This window comes from Sorex fumeus, unplaced genomic scaffold, assembly GCF_029834395.1.
Source record: "Sorex fumeus unplaced genomic scaffold, SorFum_2.1 ptg000010l, whole genome shotgun sequence".
Classification (NCBI taxonomy): domain Eukaryota; kingdom Metazoa; phylum Chordata; class Mammalia; order Eulipotyphla; family Soricidae; genus Sorex; species Sorex fumeus.
In genome coordinates this window covers 18,387,375-18,409,568 of record NW_026606067.1, presented here as the reverse complement: position 1 = coordinate 18,409,568, position 22,194 = coordinate 18,387,375, and the positions used below count along the sequence as shown (strand labels likewise).

Below are 22,194 nucleotides of genomic sequence, written 5' to 3'. Positions count from 1 at the left end.
AGGACAGCAGGCATAGCGCTTGCTAGACCCAGGTTTGATTCTGGCTTCCCATCTGGACCTTCCAAGCCCTGCCAGGAGGAGTCCCTGAGCACAGAGCCAGGAGTAAGCACAAATCTCCACCCCTTACTCTTTCTCCTCCCGGAAGAGGAATGATGCTTTCAAGGCAGCAATGTCAGTGCTGATCTGTCTCGGTGGTTCTTCCACCATGAGGCACAGTGGCTGCCTGGTATGTCTCTGTGCAGTGAATGTCCCTGTTCTGAAAAGCCCCATGCAGTGAGCGGCCCTATGACATGAGCATCTATATGCAGTGGGTGTCCTTATGCAGGGAGCCTCCCTGTCAGTGAGTGAGTGTGCAGTGAGCGTCCTGTGCAGTGTTTGTGCAGTGTGTGTCCCTGTGCAGTGTCTTCTGTGCAGTGAGTGTCTGTGCAGTGTGTGTCCCTGTGCAGTGTGTGTCTGTGCAGTGTCTTCTGTGCAGTGGGCGTCTGTGCAGTGAGTGTCTGTGCAGTGAGTGTCCCTGTGCAGTGGGTGTCTGTGCAGTGAGCGTCTGTGCAGAGAGTGTCCCTGTGCAGTGGGTTTCCCTGTGCAGTGAGTGTCTGTGCAGTGAGTGTCTGTGCAGTGGGTGTCTGTGCAGTGAGCGTCTGTGCAGAGAGTGTCCCTGTGCAGTGGGTGTCCCTGTGCAGTGAGTGTCTGTGCAGTGAGTGTCCCTGTGCACAGACCCTGTGATGGTCTGGTCTTTGCTACTTCTGCTTCACATTCACTGTATGTTATAATGGAAGTTGGTTGAGGTGGTGGTAACTTCCACTGGCAAACAGTTTTAAATGATTTCTATCAGTGATCAGTTGTGAGATTTTTTTTTCTTCCCACTAAATCTTTGTTTTTCCTTTGGTTTTTGGACCATACGGCAGTGCTTACGGGTTACTCCTGGCTCTGTGCTGAGGAGTACTCCTGGTGGTGCTCATATGGAATGCTAGGGATCAAGCCCATGTCACCTGCTTAGAAAGCAACACCCTACCCACTGTGCTCCAGCCCATCCTGCTGAATCATTTAAGTGTGATTCACCTCCTAGGAGTTTTGTTTTGTTTTGTTTTTTGTTTCATTAGGGTACCAAAGAGTATGTTGAGAGGAATTAAGTGGAGAAAGCAGGACAGCTCAGGCCCATAACACTTTTCTGCTTCTTTAGGCAGACTTCCAACCACTCCATACCAAATTGTGTGAATTGTTTCAGTTATTAAGTTGTTGGTGCTGGGGACATGGCTCAGAAGTGGCGGAGTACCTGCCTTATACTCGGAAGTTTGGTTCTTGGCATCACAGAGGCCTGGCCCTGCCCAGCTGAGCCATGACCCTCAAGTTATATTTATGGGCTCAAGCACTCTAGGCCTTAGTGGCAAGTGGGGGGGGGGGAATCCTTGATCAATAAAAAACTAAATGATTGATGCCCATGACACTGAAATTTTATGGCAGCATAAACCGACCATAACGTTACTTCATCAAATGTCCAGAGCTAAGGCACCTTCTAAACTAATAAGCTAAGTAAACATGCAAAAATTATTTGTACAGTACCAGAGCAATAGTACAGCAGGGAGGACGCTTGCCTTGCACATGGCTGACCTGGGTTCAATCCCTCATACCCCATATGGTCTCCTAAGTCCTTTAGGAGTAATCCCTAAGTACTATTGGGCGTGGCCTAAAAACAAAACTTGTGGGGAAGCATTACAAGTTTGTCTTTTGACAGTTTGTGAGATACAGTGTCCTAAAGATGATTTAATGTACAGTAGCCAAATATTTAAGTCTTTTATCCTTGGCATTAAAATGCAAAGGATTAAAGTATTAAAATTCTAAATTGAATTTAAAAGTCAAACTTTTACTGTTAACAGATTTGATCAGAGAAGCTTAGCTATCTGTATTTGAGCTTATTAAAACTCAGTTTTTTAGCCATGAAACTGAGTTTAGGTCGAAAATATCATAATAGTACAGATATCACTATATGAACCCTTATCTACATCACAATTTCCAGAAATGAATTTCCAGAGAAAGCTGACACTTTTCAAAAGAAAAAGATTCATTATACCAAACCTCAAGAAAATCTTCAGTGAAATGACAGTGACAGAGAAAATTACTAGACTTTATATTTTTTTTGGTGGTGTTGTTTTATTTTATTTTAGGACTATGGCCAGGGATGCTCAGGTCTTATTTCTGTCCCTGTGCTCAGGAATCACACCTGATGGACTCAGGGGATCATATGTGGTGCAAGGCAAGTACCGTCCCCCTGTCATACCTGTCCATTTCAATTTTTCATGCTAACGTTTTTGTTTACATGGTAGCAAATACACACATACACACAAACACACAGGCATGCACACACAAAGAAGAGCTGTTTTTCTACCCCAGACTTAGGTGTGTAAACATAGACGTGTTCATATAGCAGCAAAGTTTCCATGTTACAGTGGATCACTTTATCACTTGATCACTTGACTTCCCGTTAATCGTTGATTTGCTCTAGCGGGTGCCAGTAACGTCTCCATTTGTCCCTGTCGCGTGCTAGTGTAGCCCAATGGCGTCTATTCACTCTAGGAACATGAAGAGCCTCAAACCGATCATTCATGATCTTGATGAATAAGTCTGACCATCTGGTAGGTGGGCGGCCATGCGGTCTTTTGACATCCTGTGGAATCCAGTCGGTAACAGCTCTAGTCCAGCGGTTGTCTTTAAATCTCATTACGTGACCAGCCCATCTGATTTTTGACACCTTGGCAAACAAGACAGCATCCCTGATTCTTGATCGTCGACGGATGTCGGAACTCCAGATTCTTTCTCTCATTTGAGTGAAACGTGATATTCCAAGCATAGCTCTTTCAATTCCTCTTTGGAAAGAGACCCGAATAGCGTTCTCATCCTGTTTGCGTAGGGCCCAGGTCTCTGAGGCATATGTTAATGCAGGAAGAACAGTGGAATCAAAGAGATGTGTCCAGAGCCGGAGGTTCTTCGTCCGCTTAGCTATTTCTTCGACGTTCTTGAAGGCATTCCAAGCTGCTCTCTTCCTCCTGCACAGCTCGGGTGCCAGGTCATTTGTCATGTTGACTTCTCGACCTAGGTACACATAGCTGTTGCATTCGGAAATGGTTGTTCCGTTGAGAGCGAGTGGGGCGTCAGGAATGAGGCTGTTTCTCATAAACATTGTCTTCGTAAGATTCAGCTGCAGTCCGACCTTTCCACACTCATGGTCAAAGTCGGCCAGCATTTGTGCCGCTTGGCTGATATTTGGTGTTATTAAAACAATGTCATCAGCAAAGCGGAGGTGGTGTAGTTACCGACCATCTATCTTCATTCCCATTCCTTCCCACTCCAGTCGTCGCATGATGTTCTCGAGGGTGGCACTGAAGAGTTTCGGTGAAATGGTATCACCCTGCCGAACCCCTCTCTTGACATCGATGATTACTTCTTTGTAGAATGGTGAGATCCTGGTAGTGAATCCACAGTACAGCTCACGGAGGATCTTGATGTATTGAGCTTGAATACCCTCATTGGCTAGGGCTTCAATGACCGCTTCCGTCTCAACAGAATCAAAGGCCTTTAAATCAATGAACATTAGACAGAGCGGCATCTTGAACTCCCGAGAAACCTCAATGAGCTTGGTTATTGTGTGGATATGGTCGATGGTGCTGAATCCTTTGCAGAACCTGGCTTGCTCGCATGGTTGTCCTTCATCTAGTGTTCTGCCAATCCTATTTAGGATGACTTGAGTGAACAACTTGTAGATGACAGACAATAGGCAGATTGGGTAATAGTTGCCAATGTTGTGGATGTCTCCCTTCTTGAACAGTAGTACAGTCCTGCTGGTTTTCCATTGGGATGGAACCTTGCATTCAGACAGGTAGCGTGTGAAGAGCTGAGCCAGTGTATTGATGAGTACTGACGGCAGGTTCTTCAGGTGTTCGGGTCTGACCTTGTCTCGGCCGGGTGCTGTTCATTTCTTTACTGACGAAATGGCATGTCGGATTTCAGAAGGGAGAACATTGGGAACGACATATCCATCCTGTGGAATTTGGTATGTCGGCAAGTAGACATGGTTATCGAAGAGATTTGAGTAGAAGTCATGGATAATCTTCTCCATTGCCATTCTAGAGGATGTGATAGATCCATCAGGATGTCGGAGGGCAGTCATCTTGGTCTTGTAGTTGGCGAAGGACAGGCAGGCGTTACGAATACTTTTCCCAGCTTCTGCCGCATCTACCAGCACTTCTGCTCTTCTCTCTTTGAGGTCTTCCTTGATCGCATCTCTGCACTGCTTTGCGAGCTCAGACGTTCACTTGTGGTTGCCTGAGGCATGCGCCAAACCACATTGGCAAATAAGCTCAAGAGTTTTCGAAGACAGGCATTTTTTTGTGGCTATCTCTCTCTTGGCGTTCTTCGCACAATCATGGAGGTGCTGAACGAGTTGATCGTATTCCTCGTCAATGTTGTCAACAATGGCATCTTCCCATGTTGCCACAGTAGTGCCAAAGAGCTCCCAGTTGGTGGTCATTCTGGGAGTTCTCTTTTTGAACTTTGCAGCCCTTTCTCCCCACTCTGTGAAGTAGAATTTTGCACGAAGGAGACGGTAGTCCGATCCTGTTTGGAATTTTGGGACAACAGCGACATCAGTCAGGCAAAACCGTCAATTGAATATGATGTGTTCTATTTCGTTGTGGAATCATCCAGTAATTACAGTGGGTCTCATTCACCTGACTCCGAAGGCTTCACCAACATGGCAGCACTGAGAAGGATGAGAAAGGAGAGGCCAATAAAATCTCAAGGCCGAACTAGGCTGCCACAACGAAGGAAGACAAAAATTATCGTCTGTACTTTCAATGCACGTACGCTAGCATCAGATCCATCCATCGAGGATCTTATGGTACAAGCGCAGAAGATCAAGTACGACATCATTGGTCTGACCCAGACAAGAAGGCACCAATCTCATCATGCCGTTTTCGACACTGGAGAAGAATTGTTCCTCGAAACATGCGATAAAAGAGGTGTCGGAGGCGTTGGTGTCCTTGTCAATACAAACTTGGCCATGAGCATTGATTCATTCAAATGCCTAACAACCCGAATCGGACATTTACATTTGAATAGATTTGGCTCACTGCCGGCAGTTTCTATCTTCGTTGTCTACGCACCAACATCTAATTATGGTAAAAGAGAAATTGAGAGTTCTACATGGAGCAGGAGAAGTTCTAAGAAAACCACACCTTCTACAAAATCATTGTGGGTGATTTTAATGCCAAGATAGGACCGAGATGATCAGCTGAAGAACTTCACATCGGGACCCATGGCCTAGAATGGAACGAACAGGGTGAGAGACTGAGTTCATCATGTCGACCAAGACCATCTATGGTAACTCACAGTTCCAGAAGGCCGAATCTAAACGTTGGACATGGGAGTCTCCCGGTGGACAATTCTACAGTGGATCATTTCCTTCTAACTGAAAGGAGTCTGCTTGTGTTCAGACTTTGGAGGATGAGCACCACACTTGTCCCTGGCCATGCTAGCCCCCTGGGGTATATAGATCATAGTTTATTAGTTCATCACTGCCTATGGCATCTTTGAGTTGTTTTCATTGTTTGTGCTAAAAGCAATGTGATTTATGTTCTCCCCACTCTGAGGGATATATGCTTAGATCACGGTCACGGTCCTCCCGTTGTTCATTGATTTGCTCGAGCGGGCCCAGTAACGTCTCCATCATGAGACTTGTTGTTACTGTGTTTGGCATAGCGAATGCCTCACGGGTCGCTTGCCAAGCTTTGCCGTGTGGGCGAGATACTCTCGGTAACTTGCCGGGCTCTCCGAGAGGGGCGGAGGAATCGAACTTGGGTCGGCCATGCTTAAATTCTCTAAAACATAATTGCTAGACCCAAGTGTCTATGATAGTTCTTATAAATTCTTTCCAAAAAAGCTAAGCATGGACCACAACATTGGAAGGTACCAATACTCTTCAGATGGATTCAGTACTGAAGAGAATTTGCTAGTACTAGATGCCTTGGTGGTAGTACAGTTTATTGCACTGTAGCACTGTCCTCCCATTGTTCATTGATTTGCTCAAGCAGGCACCAATAATGTCTCCATTATGAGATTTGTTGTTATTGTTTTTGGCATATCAAATACACCACGGGGAGTTTGCCAGGCTCTGCCGTGCTGACGGGATACTCTCAGTAGCTTGCCGGACTCTCTGAGAGGGACGGAGGACTCGAACTCGGGTCGGCCGCATGCAAGGCAAATGCCCTTCCCTCTGTGCTATCACTCCAGCCTTGCTTTAATTTGTATTTTTTTCATTGTAGGTAATGATTGTCTTGTTTTTGTTTTGGGGTCGTACCTGGTGGTGCTAAGGGCTTACTCGTGGCTCTACACTCAGCAGCCAACTACTGGCAAGCTCAGGGGACCAGAGGGGGTTTCAGTGATTGAACCTGGGTTGACTATATACAGCACCCTACCCGCTGTGTCCCAGTAATCAATATTTGTAATTAACACATTAACTATACTTCATCTGTAATTTAACCATTCCCTTACTTTTTTACTTAAATAAGTCCAGTTAGGGGTCATGACTTAGTATAGTACGCAGCCAGCCCTGTTTGATTCCCAGCACCACATATGGTTCTCCAAGCCCTGCCAAGAGTGATGCCTAAACACAGAGCCAGGAGTAAGCCCTGAGTACCGCTGGGTGTGGCCCAAAACCAAAAAACAAAACTCAAGTCGGATTAATCAGCCTTAGATATTTGTACCAACCATGTACATTTGCTATGAGATTATTTACTGTGTTGCATTTCCCTGCCTTAACAGAGTAGAAGTTTTTGTCTGTTTTTCCCCCGTGGTATTTCTTGAGTGTCCTGAGTTATTGTTGGTGAGGCTCAAGACTGTCTTCACTATGTGAACTCTCTGTTGTTGCAGTTTTTCTCAGAGACTCTGACGTGAACCCTGCTGACTCTGTTGTTGCATAAAATTGCTCTCTAGTCCCCCCTACAGACACACACACCTCCAGCTGGAGCCTCACCTGTGGCTTTATATGCACTATTAAAGGTGTTTCTTGAATACTTCAAGGGAGATATCTTATTTATTTCCCATGAAATTTCAATCACTGACATTAGTCCCACACTCTGTTTCATTGTCCTGTAGTCATGTCTATCTCTGGCCGGTTCTGGCCTGTTTGCTGGTGTGTGTGGTGTGGTGATTCCCACTCACTGCACTGGGTAGCAGGGATGGTGCCCCTGGGACTCCCCGCCATGAGCACTTCGTTAGACATGGGGTTTTATTTTTCCTACTTATTAGAATACTGGTATATCTCAGGTTTTTTACCTACTAAGAATATAATTTCTTCCTCCTGTTTCCTCTCTTTTTATCTCCTTTGATTTTTTTTTTCCAGTCCTTCCAGTGGTCCATGCTGCCTGTCAAAATGATGCAGAATGTGAGCTTGTCATGAAGAGCTGCTCCTACCACCTCTCTGGTCGTGTTGGCCATCTTCTCTCTTCTTTTCTTTGCTCTTCGGTTTTTATCTTAGCAACCCTTCCAACCACGGCTGTTGCCTGCACTCTGTTGAACAAACCAGTGATCTTCACATTTCTTAAAATAGAGCTAAAATAATGTTTGAATGTTCTGATTGGCCAAACATAAGGTAGCATTTTGTTTTCCCAGCAAATAATGAAAGATCGATGGATGAATGTTGGTCATGAAGAAGAAGAACTAAAGCCATATTCTGAGCCTGAACCGGATTTCAATGACACAAAGAGGATAGGTGAGTGCGTTGGTGAGGGGAAGGGCTTGTGTGCTGGTGACCCCCGGGCTCTGACTGAGGCTTCTTTGCCCTGCGGAAGGAGTTCCTACACAGGAAGCAACTTGCGTCTGAAAAATGCTCTCATTATCATCTTTCCCAGCAGCATCCACTAAACATCACGTCACCCACATCCTTTACTCTTCTCTTAGAGTGTAGCCTAATTCAGTCACTGACAGCAGTCTTGTGAAAATTCGAATAATGTACACTCAATTAGAATGATACCTATGAATCTGACTCCTTTATCAGCCCAGACTAGGAATCCTGCACTCTCAGCAGAAATGCAGGTGCTAGGTGGACACTTGGTCCCTGCCTGTCTCACCCGCCCGCCCAGACCCCTGCCACTCTATCTGCTTCCAGCCTATGTGTCTCCCTTTCTCTCCCTAGCCTCGAAGTGTGTCATTTCTGCCTGGAGGGTGGGAGGGGGGTGCTGGGGGAGCTCTGCATGTGCTGCTGGAGAGACAATCCTCCTGCTGGGTGAGGAGCTCAGCCGAGGAATGTGGAAGGTGATGGAAGTAGGCTGGACTCGGAATTAGGCAGCCCAGGGCGCAGAGGGGTCCTGCACGGGGAGCTCCCGAGCCAGTGTCTCAGACTCTGGGTACTGTTTCTGATGTTTCGCTTCCGTAGCTGTTGGCAGGTTTGCTTCGTACTGTGGGTTTGCTCACTCCAATAAATCCCATCTTCAGAACCTTTGCTTTTTTTTTCTATTCTCTAGATATCATGGTCACCATGGGCTTTGCACGAGATGAGATAAATGATGCCTTAATAAATCAGAAATATGATGAAGTCATGGCTACATACATTCTTCTCGGTAGAAAGCCACCTGAAGTGAGTTTGTCACCTTTTCTCATTGATATGAATCGCTTTGTGGGCTGAGCCATATCCTGTGTGGTATTGAGAAGGTCATGGAGACCTCGACACATCCATTATCCATTAGAGGATGCTGAGTTCTGAGCTGATTTCACTTCTGGGTTTCCAGAGAGTTTCCACTTGGCAGGAGCAAGTGAGACACTGGCCTTGACTCAGGGACAGCTCTTCCAGGCTGGCCTGAGGATGACCCCCACTGCACCCCAACCTGCTGCAGAGGAGGGGGCTTGTTTCAGGTAGTAACTGGCAGGGGTACACCAGAGCATCTGCAGTGAAAGGTGTGTCCTCTCTGACCCGAGTGAGAACCCAGGGAAAGCGGTTTTGGTGAGATTCTGTCTGGTCCTCTCTAGGGGCTTTGGCCCATCCAACTGGGAATTGCCAGGGCCAGGCGAGGCGTAGAATGAGGTACGTTCTGGAAAAAACTGTACAATAGTGATGGGACTTTGGATCCTATGCGCAGCTTTGGAAGCAACAAAGGTGCAGGTAAAGCGCAAGAGACCAGAATAGCCCAGGGCTGAAGAGAGAGAACAGGGGGCGACATTCACCTCACCTGTGGCCACTTTGGCCCAGCCTGGGTCAGTCCCTGGCAGCCCATCTGCCCCCCTGAGCAAACCAGAAAGAGCCCCTAGCACCTCAGAGGGTGACCCAAGTGAGCCCCCACATCCCGGTGCCCAAAAAAGAACCCAGCGTACCGGTTTGTTGAACATTAGACGCCAGTGGGAGGCGTTTTATAAACAGGCTGGAATTAATGATAATCAGAGTCATCGCCGGGGAAGAGAGCGTTCCACAGAGCTCGCTGAGCCTGTTCCCTGCAGGAGCTGAGCTAAGTCCTGAGGCCAGAGGATAGATGGTTTCCAGGAGCCTCTTCTGGAGGGCCCAGGCGCCCTCGGGCCTGACACTGTGGGATTCTGGGCGTTCAGAATAGGCCACAGCCCAGGCTTGGCCTTAGAACCACCAGAGTGGATGGTGTTTCCAAGCCTGTGGGACGTGATGGCTCAGAGCCTCCAATTCTAGCCCACGTGGTACCTTTCCTAAGCTCTGGGCTGTCCAGCAGGAGAGGGGGCCTGGGGAAGGATGGTGAGCTGGACTGGTACCCTGCTCGGACCAACACACTGACCCGTCCAGCCTTCCTCCCACTTTCCAGGCCGCTGCTTCCCACTTGGGAAGAGAGGACTGACTGGCCAGCAGGGGCCGGAGGGAGCGGGGGGATGGGGGGGAGGGCACAACAGAGGAGCCAAGTCGGGTGGATTTTAAGTGGGAAACACCGGTGGCTGCGTCTGAAGCGTTTCTCCCCAGCCTGAGGGTGACATTCCTGAGAGGTTTCCTCTTCTTGGAAAAGCACAAGGAAATACTAATTTGGTGAGCATACGAACCTGGCCCAGGCCAGAATTAAGGCAAAGCTTGAGTTATTTTGACCACAAATCACGTGACCTTGGTGGCCACAGCCCAGCTCGGCCACTAAACTCTGACATTGGCAGCTGACTTCCTTTATCAGGCCCTCAGGGTCCTGGTCTAGAGCAGGCAGCTAATAGCACCAGCCTGTGCCATCTCGGAGGGATTCAAGTTAATGCTTCTGCACCCTGGTGTCACAAGCAGCCTGTCCTCTGCACATCCCGTAGGTCTGTCACAAGCATCTTGCACATAAAGCCAGCGTGCCGGGATGCAGTCAGGATCTCCCTGCAGCGGGCACCTCCGTTGCCCCAGCAGACGTGTGTTGTGTGTGTGTGTGTGTGTGTGTGTGTGTGTGTGTGTGTGTGTGTGTGTAGCTCAGGCCTGGATTTTATCCCGTGTTCTGACCCCTGACAATGTCCCTGGCCTCCCTGAAGCTCTGCTGTTTCCATCGAGGATGTTTGGGCACACAGCGTAGAGCATGTCCCCATGATGCACAGGGTGACCTCTGCAGAGGTGGCCAGGCCAGCTGGCGGGGAGAACAGGCTCTGCTGCTGCCCGGCTCCTGCCGTGATGCCCCAGGCTGGCTGGAGACGCCCCGAGCCAAGTGATGTCTCTGCCTCTGGCTCCAGTCCCTGATGGCTTCTCTTCTCCCAACAGTTCGAAGGCGGCGAATCGCTGTCCAGCGGGAGCCTGTGTCCCCGGTCTCGACCCAGCAGTGACCTCAACAACAGCTCCCTACAGTCCCCCGCCCACCTAAAGGTCCAGCGGAGCATCTCGGCCAATCAGAAGCAACGGCGCTTCAGCGACCATGGTGGGGAGCAGGCGCGGGCACAGACACGTGCCGCGGGCCTTGGCGTTTGGCTCTTCTGCACTGCGCCACCCCACACATCAGGGATTTGTTGTTCCAGAGTTCCATAGTGAACCCTTTGCCCACAACAGGGCTTATTTTGTGGTTGGGGGGAGGGGGTGTCAGGGAGGCACACCAGGCGATGCTCAGGGTTACTCCTGGCTCTGTGCTCAGGGATCCCTCCTGGTATTGCTTGGGGGCCCTGTGTGGTGTGGGGGATCACAGCCGGATCAGCCACATGCAAAGCAAGTGCCCTTCCTGCTGTACTAACCCTTCAGCTGCCAACTTTTTTTTTTAAACTATGCAATCTTAGCACGGAGTGTAAAGTGTGGGGAGGTATTTTTCATCATTTTTGTTTGTGAGAAAATTAATATCCATTATTTATTCACTAAGTAGTCTTTTTCTTTTTTTAATTACAGCTGGTCCAGCCATCCCCCCTGCCGTCTCCTACACCAAACGGCCCCAGGCCACCAGCGTGGAGAGTGAGCAGAAGGAGGAGTGGGACAAGGACCTCGCGCGGAAGCTGGGCAGCACGACGGTGGGTTCCAAAAGTGAGATGACCACCAGCCCGCTCGTGGGGCCCGAGAGGAAAAAGTCCTCCACGATTCCCAGCGTGAGTCTGTGCGCGGCCGCGATGCGCGCTGGTGGTTGGTGTCTGGACGCGGAGCATCTTCTCAGTGGCTCCCGTCGAAGAGGTGCTCATGCGTGCTGGGCTGTGATGCTCCCTCCGCCCTGGCCATAGCCACCAGGGGTGGCCATGCCCAGCCACGGGGCAGGTGTTGGCTTGGGGGCTTTCCGCTGGGAGAGAGAGGTGGGTGCCCCTGTCTTGCCTGTGACACTGTCTGCAGGGTGTCTGGTCTCACAGTACTGCTAGGATGAGCAGAAACCCAGCCGGAAGCCAGGGTGTGGGAGGGGGCGTGTCCCCCTCCTCCTCCCAAGTTTTGTGGCGGGGTGGCTGGTTGGCCCCAGACTCTGCCACGGTCGACTCTTCCCTGAGGCTGTTGCCACTTCAGAACTATTTCTTCTACTCTTCGTTTATATTTCTAGGTTTATGGGACCCAAAAAATAGTAAAGCCAGGAGGGTACTTGCCTGGCATGGGGCTCACCTGGGTTCAATCCCTAGTACCCCATATGGTCCCCTGAGCCCACCAGGAGTGATCCCTGAGCACAGAATCAGGAGTAGCCCTGAGCATCACTGGATGTGGCCTCCTACCTCCCCCCGAATTTCCCATTTCTGCGTTTAAAAAACCTGCCATTAGTATTTTAATTTCTTTATCAATTTTATTTTTAATTGAATCACTGTGAGATTCAGTTACAAAGTTGACCATGATTGGGTTTCCATCATACAGTGCTTCAACTCCCATTCTTTACCAGTGTGCGTTTCCCACAACCAATGTCCCAGTTTCTCTGCTTCCACCCTCCGCTCTGTCTCTATGGCAGGCACTTTCTCTGTCTCCGTCTCTGTCGTTTTGTCTCTCTGTCTCGTTCTCCCTCCCTCCCTCCCTCCCTCCTTCCCTCCTTCTCTCTCTATCTCTATCTCTCTCTTTTAAGTATGGGTACCCGAAAGATTACCGTGTATACCCCTTTACCTCTTTGAGCACTCAGTTCTTGTCCAGAGTGAGCTATGAGAGTTTAGATTGCCATCTTTTTCCTTCTTTAGAACAATGTGTATTCCGGGGGCAGCATGGCGAGAAGGAACACTTACGTCTGTGAACGGACCGCAGACCGCTACGTGGCCTTGCAGAATGGCAAGGACAGCAGGTGGGTCCGGCTGAGGAGTGCCCTCGCTCTGCTCTCCCCAACAGTGACCCCAAGAGGAGGCGCCATCGTTAGGCACCTTCCTGGCCCAAGTGGAAGGTGGGAAATAGTTCAGGAAAATGTGGGGAATCTCTTCACCTCCAAAGTGCCCTGAAAGCCTTGGACTGAAACAAAAAACCCAACCCACCCGCACCCGATCCTCATAACCCGGATTTTTGTCTTATTTTGTCTGGGGGGCACACCCAGCTGTATTCAGGCTTACTCTTGGCTCTGTGCTCAGGCCTCTCCTGGTGGCCACAGGGACCATATGAGGTACCTGGGATCGAAAATGGGTCGGTTGTGTGTAAGGCCAGCACCCTCCCTGCTCTACTATCTCTCTGGCTCCTTGTGACCCAAACCTCACTGTCTGCCACTGTGATCACAGTGGGTACCTACAGGCCCCACTTACTTCCCTTTCCTGTCACCCGGTAACTGTGTCAACAATGTGTGCTTTAAGTCTCCCGGCTCAGCACATTCTCCTCAACTGCAAGTTCCTCAGGGTTCCAAGGATGCTGGGGTTGGTTTCCCATTCCGCGTTAGCCCTGCAGACTCTCACCCACAGCTCATACTCCACAGCACTGACCTTATGAATCTATTGATCGTGGTTGGAAACTGACAGCATCTGCTGATTTTCCCAGGGATGTTGCTTTTACTTAGGAATGTTCTGCTGCATGACACAGAATAACCCACAGCAACGCAGCGCAGCAAACTGATTTCTGGAAAAATGCACAGGGTCTCCTGTGCTAGTTTCCAGTCACGAAAATAATTTCCCACCTTCTCCAGTTCACAGACGAGTCCGTGGGAGCTTTCCTGGGGTAGGGGTCAATCAGTCCAGCCTGTACATTTTCAGTGGGAGCGTTGGTGCCAGAGAGAGACCCCTGTGGGCTGGAGCATGTGCTTTTCCTGTGGGAGGCCGAGATTCAACCCCCAGTACCGCGTAAGGTTCCCTGGCCCCTGGCTCACCAGGCTATGAGTAGCCCATGAGCACCCCTGGGTGTGGCCCCCAAACAAGGAAAACAAGAGAAAAACCTCCCTGCAAGACTGTTTTGTTGCTCTCTAATCATGTACCCGCATGTACCCCAGAAGTTAGTCATTTGAGGCTTTGTAACCATCTGCTTCTTAGAGTAAACTGCCTCTCCTCTCTTCCATTGCCTCGGTCTCCCCACGTACTCTCCCAGCCTCACAGAGATGTCGGCCAGTAGCATCTCCTCTGCGGGCTCTGCCGTAGCGTCTGCTGTCCCCTCCGCACGTCCCCGCCACCAGAAGTCCATGTCTGCTTCGAGCCACCCCATCAAGGTGCCACTGCCGGCCATCAAGGATGGCGCCGAAGCTTACCGGCCTGGGTAATGCATTGTCTTCCATCTTTCTGCCGACCACCAGACATTATTTTATCTATTTATTTATGTATTTTAAAATACAGAGCACTGTTTGGCACAGGACAGTCAGTCACCTTGCCCTGGAGAGTTTTCTGGAAAGATCCAGCATTAATGTCAGGAGAAAAGCTGGACTGTCACTCCACTAATCCCCAGTGCGGATCCCTAATACTGCTTTGCAATTAAAATTATTTTCATGGGGTAGTTTAAGGATTTTATTTGAAATCCAGCTATAAAAGTATTGCTGCCTAATTTGTCATCTAAGTAAATTTGAGGGGAAGGGTTGAGGAATGCCACACCTGGTGATGCTCAGGACTTACTCCTGACCCAGCACTCAGGGACCACTTCTGGTGGTGCTTGAGGAGGCGGAATCAAACCCGGGTCTGCCATGTGTCCAGTGAGTGCCCTTTCTGCTATACTGTCTTCCGGGCCCAGAATTACCCTTTTTATTTTTTTGCCCAGAAAAAAAAATTTTTAAAATACCACCCCGTGCCCAGAATTTAATGTTGGTCAGTTGAAATGAATCAGTCAGGAGACCCAGAGCTGAGACCAGTCACGCCACCTGGTCTTCATCAAAGCAGCCTTTTCATTCCACCAAGTGGATGCCCCAGCAAGCCCGTCAAGGTCCAGAGGACCGATGGTTGGTTCTCTTGGGATATCTCAGGGCCAGGAGCATGTTGGAAGCTTAGGTTTGTTAGCCACGGTCACAGCCTAGAACAGTGTGACTCTGACTTTTGGGCACATCATGGTGCGAAATGGTTTGAGGGGCTAGGAACGGCCCGGGTCGCCACTCAGGCTTCAGACGTGGCTTCATCTCCAGGGACTTTGCATTTGTCGGGTTTGGAGTAGGGGCGGGGGGCGGCTGGGGTCCCAGGTCCCAGCAGGCGGGGCCGGGGTGGCCGTCGGGCGTGTGTCTGAGCTGCCCTGACCCGTCCGTCCGTCCATCCGTCTGTCCACAGCGCTGTGCCACGCGCACCCGCCGCCTCCCCGTCCGCGCACAGCATCAGCGCCAGCACCCCGGACCGCACGCGCTTCCCGCGGGGCAGCTCCAGCCGCAGCACCTTCCACGGCGAGCAGCTGCGGGAGCGACGCGGCGCCGCCTACAACGGGCCGCCCGCCTCGCCCTCGCATGAGCCCGGCGCCTTCGCGCATGCCCGGAGGGGCACCTCCACGGGCATCATCAGCAAGATCACGTCCAAGTTCGTCCGCAGGTCAGTACCAGGGGCTTCTCTCTCCAAGGGTCTGCAAGGCCAGCTGACGGCGACTTTCCAAAAGGAAAAGACACAAACAAGAAAAGCAAGACAGACGTCTTCTTAAGCAAGAGAAGGGGGGAAAGTAGACAAAATGAGAGTTTGAAAATTCTGTAACTTGGGGCTGGAGCTATAGCACAGCCAGGAGGGCGTTTGCCTTGCACACGGCCGACCCAGGTTCAATTCCCAGCATCCTATATGGTCCCCTGAGCACCGCCAGGAGTAATTCCTGAGTGCAAAGCCAGGAATAACCCCTGTGCATCGCTAGGTGTGACCCAATAAGAAAAAAAAAATCAGTAACTTAGTGGGGCCAGAGCAGGTATGAACGTTTGCCTTGCACATGGCTGACCCGGGTTTGATCCCTGGCACCCCATATGATCCCCCAAGCACTGCCTGAGTAATTCCAGAGTCCAAGGCCAGGCGTAACCCAGAGCATTGTTGGATGTGACCCAAAAAAAGAAAAAAAAATAGTAATTCTGTAACTAAGGCCATGAAGAGCAAAGCATGACAGCACACAGGCTATTTTCACCAAAAGGCTGCCCTTCTTTAAATCCTGGATCAAGAAGAAGGATTTACATGAGAGTTTCATGTGCCCTTCAGGTGATGTTGAGTGCGTCCCCATTGGCCCCGATCACGTCTCTGCCCCTTTCCTCTTCCAGAAAGCCCGTGGACTGGAGCCATGGCAATCACGCACGCTCTCAGGGCTACCAGGCTTTCACAGCCTGGGACTGAACGTGACTGAGCAGGACAGTGAACTCCCCACCTGCACGCCCACAGTGCCTTCTCTTAGGAAGTGGCCCGCGTGTGCTGAGCCACAGCCTGCTTGCACTCGCCACCGCACTTGCCGGCTGGTTGAGTCCTACGTCTCGGCTCAGCGCCTGGGGCCACCACACTGACCCAGCTGAGACCCTGGGAGGCATCCTGCTGTCTAGGAGGTCGACCCTTTGGGCACCCCAGGCTGACTGGGGCCTGAGGGACCAGCCATGACTCCTCTTGGTTGCAGGGCAGTGTGCATGCCCATCACCCCAGCTGGTTTTGATTCTCAGCATACTGTGGCCTGCAGAACACTGGGTGAAGCCCTCAGGCCCCTCAGCACCCAGGGTGGCCTGGATGTGGGACTCAGCAGCACCGCACCCCTGGGACCTCACATCAAACTACTCGCCCAGTGGGCTGAGAACCGCAGGTGGGGCCCTGAGTCTCAGAGCTCCCCGCTTGGGAGCCCTAAAGATGATAAAGCAAATGAAATGTGCTCTAGTTGTTTCTGGATTTGGCTGGGGGAAAGAAAGAAACATCAGTGCCCCCCATGTGGTCAGCTTTAGCATGACTGTCCCATAGCACGTAATTCTGGGGACAGGAGTCTCAGGGGGTCTCAGCAGCATAGGGCAGTCCTGTAACCCACCCCCTCCCTCCAGTCTCCCACACACAGGAGGAGCAGCGGAGCACTGGCTTCAGAGCCAGGGGGGCCCGCCCAGTGCTGTGCCCGGCCATCGGGGACGGGACCCATGTGTAGTTGTAGCTGCTGGCATGGTCTCTTGGCATCCAGACTGCCCCAACCTGGGTGCTGGCTCAGGGCATGGTGCTGCCTGCCGGTCTGTTCGGTTCTGCTATTCCTTCTCCCCTCTTCCTTCCTGGCTTGCTTCATTCAGGGTTCACAGCCCTGAGAAATGGGACTCCCCGCCTGAACCCTGACTCCCAAACACATACAGAGATTGCCCCTCGAGACACATCCCCCATGTGGAACCTGAGTGCTGGCCCCTTGCCCAGACACACCCCCACCCCCGGGATGCCCTGAGACCTCCACATCCCATATGCTTTCCCTGAGATCCCCACAACCCATGTCCCCCGAGCACACACCAAGAAAGTAAGGTAAATGTGAGAGCACATTTCATTATCCTTCACAGTTCGGGTGGGAATGTGGGCTTTGTACTGTCCATTTACCATGAAAGGCTTCCGGTGTGAAGTCGGAGAAACACGGGGCGGCCAGAATCCCCCGCTCCCGTCTCGGACGGCTGCGGGTGTGGAGCTGTGCTCTGACCCGGATGGGGGTGAGGAAAGCTGCTCTGGCTGCTCCTCCCGCTCCTCCTGCAGAACTGAGTGAGTGCTCAGGAGCAGTGCTCAGGGATTAAGAGCTTGATTGTCTAATCGTATTTACCATCTGTCACACACCACCCCATCTCCAAGGGGTCTTCCCACTGCTACAAAGCTATGTTGTTGCCCTTGAAAAATGACAAAAATTACTACTTTTCTGGTGGACTTGAAAAATATTCATTGCATTCAATGCCAGGACAGTCAGTCAAGTTGGCTGGTTTTGCTCCGCAGGTAAGAGCAGTGTTCTTGTTGGGGACTTAATCCACGTCTTTAGACGGGGCTCTTGGTTTGCTAGTTCTGCCATATGCATGTCAGGATTTGCGTATATCCTAGGAAATAAGTCCCTTGCTTACTTAAAAATTGTTTATTTTTAGAAGTATTTATATATGAGTTAAATATTTATATCTGCGCTTTGTCTCCAACTTCAAGGTTGGTTTCTGCACATTCTAAATTGAGCCACTGCTTGACTTACTTTGAATAACACCCTCTGAAGTTGAATCTTGCTGCTAACAGTAATTAAACAGTCTTAACTGTAGATTGATTGAACTAGACTGAAGCAAAAGATCAATTGTGCCATGGCAGTCATGACCAGGAATTGGAAAATTGTGTTTTAAAAAAAGAATAATAACCTAGACCTGGCCCCCACCCTCACCCAGCCTCCTGTAGGCACATCCTGGGCCCTGGGTAACTGTGGCCAGAGGAAGATGCAGGCAGTGTCCTTCGGGGGCTGGGGACTGACTAGACTTTGCATGATGGTTCATTATGAGATGGCTTTAGCTGCGGGAGCTCTTGATCACCTTCTCACTTTCATCATTAACTCTCAACCTTGACTTTGTTTTGAGGGATCCAAGTGAAGGTGAAGCCAGTGGCAGGACTGACGCCTCAAGGTGAGTGGGCACCAGGCCCCGTGTGTGAGACACAGCCCAGTCTGCACAGCACCCAGGCAGCGCAGCACAGTTGTGTGTGTCTGTGTCTGTGGATGCATGTGTGTGTCTATGTGTGTCTGTGTCATGTGTGTATGTGTCTGTGTGTCTTTGTATCTCTGTGTGTTTCTGTGTGTCTGTGCCTGTGTGTATCTGTATGTGTGTGTGTATCTGTTGGTCAGTCTCTGTATCTCTGTGTCTGTGTATCTGTGTATTTCTATGTATTTCTGTATTTCTGTGTCTGTTGGTCTGTCTGTGTGTCTCTGTCTGTGTGTGTCTGTGTCTGTTTGTCTGTGTGTCTATGTGTCTCTGTGTCTGTGTCTGTGCTGTGCTTGTGTCCTTCTGTTGGGGGCCGGGGCTGTTGCTGCTGTCCCCTGGCACTCATTCATTTTACACAGGGAGGACCAGTGAGGCTCTGAGGGTCAGGTGGGGGGCACTGCACCATGCCCAGGATTCTGGCCCTTAACTGAGGCGACCCTGAGCAGCCCCAGCTCTTGGCCGGGTCCTGCTAGCCTCAGGGTCCCGGCGCCCCGTCTGACGTCCTGGGCGTGCTGGGGCAGGCTCAGGACCCTGTCACTGGCAGGGCCGGACAAGGCTGCAGGCGTTCCCCTCTGGGGAACAACCGCGGGACCCCACAGACCCGAGCCAGGCCTCACTCTCAGTTCAGTGTCTCTGGGGCCTGAGAGAAGCGTTTGCAGTTCCTGGCTGTCAACACTGCTTTTCAGTTGCGCCTGGGGTCCTGTGTCACCCAGGTCCCTCCCGGCTCACGGGGAGAAAGAGCAGCAGAGAAGACTGAAATAAAGATGGCCCCCACTTGCTAGAGAATCCCGGAGACTCATTTTCTCTCCTGTTTCTTTTCCTTACTTTTTCCCCCGGGCTTTGCACGGTTTGCAGGTCTGAGGGCCACCAATACCTTGAAGTGTGGGGATGTAAATGTGCATATGTGCACACATAAATGTATACATAAAATTTTATATAGAGGACTGGGAGTGATCGCACAGAGGTAGGGCACTCAACAAATCTTATTCCAGGGTCTTCTGAATCAAAGTATCGATTTATTTTACCTCCCTGGATTACTGAGCATAGGTTATCTGCTTCTAGATTATTCTGGGAGACCTTCAAGAAGGGAAGGTTCAGAAGGGTCAGACCTGCCCCATGCACAGCATCCAGCACCCATGTCCCCAGCATAGGTCCGGCCACAAACCGCACAGCTAAACTTCTGGTCCTCTGGAATGTGCAGCTGAGTGGGCAAATGGAGACAAGAAAACAGACCTCCTAAATGGAGAGATTTTCGTTTGTGCATCAGGGCATGCCATGGACTGTAGCATGTGAGAGCACTGAGCCGCGCAGAGAAGGTCGGGCAGAGCTCGGGGAGGGGTGCTCCTGCCTGCAGGAGTGGAGACCACTCGGGGAGCCTCTGGCAAGACTTCTGTCCTTCTGTCAGGAATAATCGGGGCGCCCATGGCCTGAGGAGCATGGCAGGAGCTGGAGGAAGGGATGGGGGCATGCTGGTCCCAGTGAACCTGCCTCCAGCACAGAGTTGAACCGCCTGTTCCCCCTGCCCTCACCTTGACTCTGGCATCACAAGCCTCACCTCTGCATTTCAGGATAACTAAGCCCCCTGCAGCCGTTACTACTCACCAGTCTCTTGTCTCTCTCCCAGCTCAGAAAAGAAAATATTTCCCTGGGGTCGGAGTGACAGCGGTCAGGATGTTTGCCTTGCACACAGCAGACCTGAGTTCAATCCTCGGCATCTCATATGGTCCCCGAGTACTACTAGAATAAATTCCTGAGTGCAGAGCAGGAATAACCACTGAGTATCGCTGGGTGTGACCCCCCACCAAAAAAATAAAATTGTCCTTATACAGAACTCTACTTAGAGACCAGAGAAATAGTGCCGGGGTTAGGGCGCATGTCTTGCAGGCACAATGCCCCGAGTCACATTCCCAGGACCACACGACCCACAAACATAGGTCAGCTGTGGCTCTAGCAGCCTCTGGCATCATCTCAGGGGCCATCTTTGGGGCCACACCGGCAGTGCTCAGGGGTTACTCCGAGCATCAAACTGCTTCAGCTGGACAAGTGTCCCAGGAGTGGCCCCAGGCTCCCAAATGCCCCCACCCCAAATGCCTATTTTGTGTGCCTGCACTGAAAATAGAAAATTTCCTTTTGCAAAGTTAAAGATAGGGAAGGAACTGAAAAAAATGCTAAGTTCTTCTACATTCATCCACAGACTTACTTTCCAGAACCAAATATATTTAAGAAAACAGATGGTTTTAGGTGGTGGTATTAGTGAAAGCTAGCGTAGCCCATGTCCAGGAAGCTGGTGTTTCTGTTTGATTGGTTGGCCTGGGGAACACACCTGGCGGTGCTTGGGGCTTACTATGCTCACCCGTCACTCCTGAAGTGCTTAGGAGCTGATAGGGGTGCCGGTGATTGAACCCTGGTCGGCGCGTACAAGCAAGTGCCCCAGCCACTGTACTCTTTCAAACCTCTGGGCATCTATGTTTTTAGTGGGGAGCGTTGTTTTGTTTTGGGGCCACGCCGGCAGTGCTCAGGGGTTACTCCTAGTTCTGCTCTCAGGACATAGTCCTGGCAGTACTTGGGGATGCTGGGGATCAAGCCCAGACTGCCGCATGCAGTCCAGCGCCTTCCCTGCTTTCCTCTCTCCAGCCCTGGGCACCTGTTTTTATGAGAGGGTGGCAGAAATCTTACCTGCGAGCAAGGCAGGTGCACAGAGCACCGAGCCAAGGGGGGCGAGCAGTGTGCTTCTGCCCTCCACTGAGCGCATCCTGTGCCCCTCTCTCCCTCCCCCCCTTCAGAAGTACATCAGGGGAGCCCAAGGAGCGTGACAGGGACGAGGGCAAAGATTCCAAGCCGCGCTCTTTGCGCTTCACGTGGAGCATGAAGACCACGAGCTCCATGGACCCCAGTGACATGATGCGCGAGATCCGCAAGGTGCTGGATGCCAACAACTGCGACTACGAGCAGAAGGAGCGCTTCCTGCTCTTCTGCGTGCACGGCGACGCCCGGCAGGACAGCCTGGTGCAGTGGGAGATGGAGGTGTGCAAGCTGCCGCGCCTCTCGCTCAACGGCGTCCGCTTCAAGCGCATCTCGGGCACGTCCATCGCCTTCAAGAACATCGCCTCCAAGGTGGCCAACGAGCTCAAGCTCTAGGGCGGGGACGCCCGGGAGGTCCGGCCTTGGGATGGGCAAGGCATCCCGCTGCAGAACCCGCCCCCAATGCAATAAGGTTATACATAGTCATGAACTGTGCGATTCAAGTCCCCATGAACTATAATAAATATCTGTAGCTACAACAAAATGTAGGTTCACATGTACAGGTAAGTATATTGTGTATTTTTGTTCATTTTCTGTTCATAGAGTTGTATAATAAAACAGATGATTGCTTCAAACCGCGTATAGTTGTCGAGATTTCTGCACCCCCATGTATGTTTGATGCTCTGAGTTGAAAATGTTCTTCCCTGCTCTTCCCATTCCAGTGGGTTTTTAAGAATTCTGACCTCCATCAATGCCATTTTGAAAATTGTGTCCAGAACAAAAAAAAAAGCAAAAAAAAGCAAAAAAAAAAAAACCAAAGTTCACAGAAATTGTATCTACAGTGTAGCATGGACTTTAAAAATGTATTCCAAAATCCTATTTCAATTGAAACCAGAAGCTGATGAGTAGATCGGCTGTATTAGACACAGAATAACCCCTGCTCTATCTTTACTCTTATCTCTGTTACCAGACAAGGTTTAGTTGGGAAGACACCAAATGTTTACAGTGTTGGCACTGAGAGTTTTTAAAAATGAAGTACCTGACAATAATGGTAGCTTTGCCTTGAGCTTAGAAGTAC

General features: G+C 50.7%; 1 protein-coding gene across 2 annotated transcripts in view; it reads left to right on the top strand.

Annotated features, from left to right (window-relative positions):
- Positions 1-21,756, top strand: part of MARK1 (microtubule affinity regulating kinase 1) — an 82,232-nt gene extending 60,476 nt beyond the window's left edge. Inside the window, exons 10-18 of one of the 2 annotated variants that reach the window (XM_056110842.1) lie at positions 7,663-7,762; positions 8,514-8,626; positions 10,715-10,868; positions 11,324-11,442; positions 12,565-12,665; positions 13,880-14,044; positions 15,034-15,285; positions 18,255-18,299; positions 21,158-21,756. In XM_056110842.1, the coding sequence (XP_055966817.1) occupies positions 7,663-7,762; positions 8,514-8,626; positions 10,715-10,868; positions 11,324-11,442; positions 12,565-12,665; positions 13,880-14,044; positions 15,034-15,285; positions 18,255-18,299; positions 21,158-21,512 (1,404 nt within the window). In that variant the 3' untranslated portion in view covers positions 21,513-21,756. Of the gene's footprint in view, positions 1-7,662; positions 7,763-8,513; positions 8,627-10,714; positions 10,869-11,323; positions 11,518-12,564; positions 12,666-13,879; positions 14,045-15,033; positions 15,286-18,254; positions 18,300-21,157 lie in introns of both variants that reach the window. The other variant, XM_056110841.1, reaches the window with a different exon arrangement.
- The last annotated feature ends 438 nt before the right edge of the window (positions 21,757-22,194 follow it).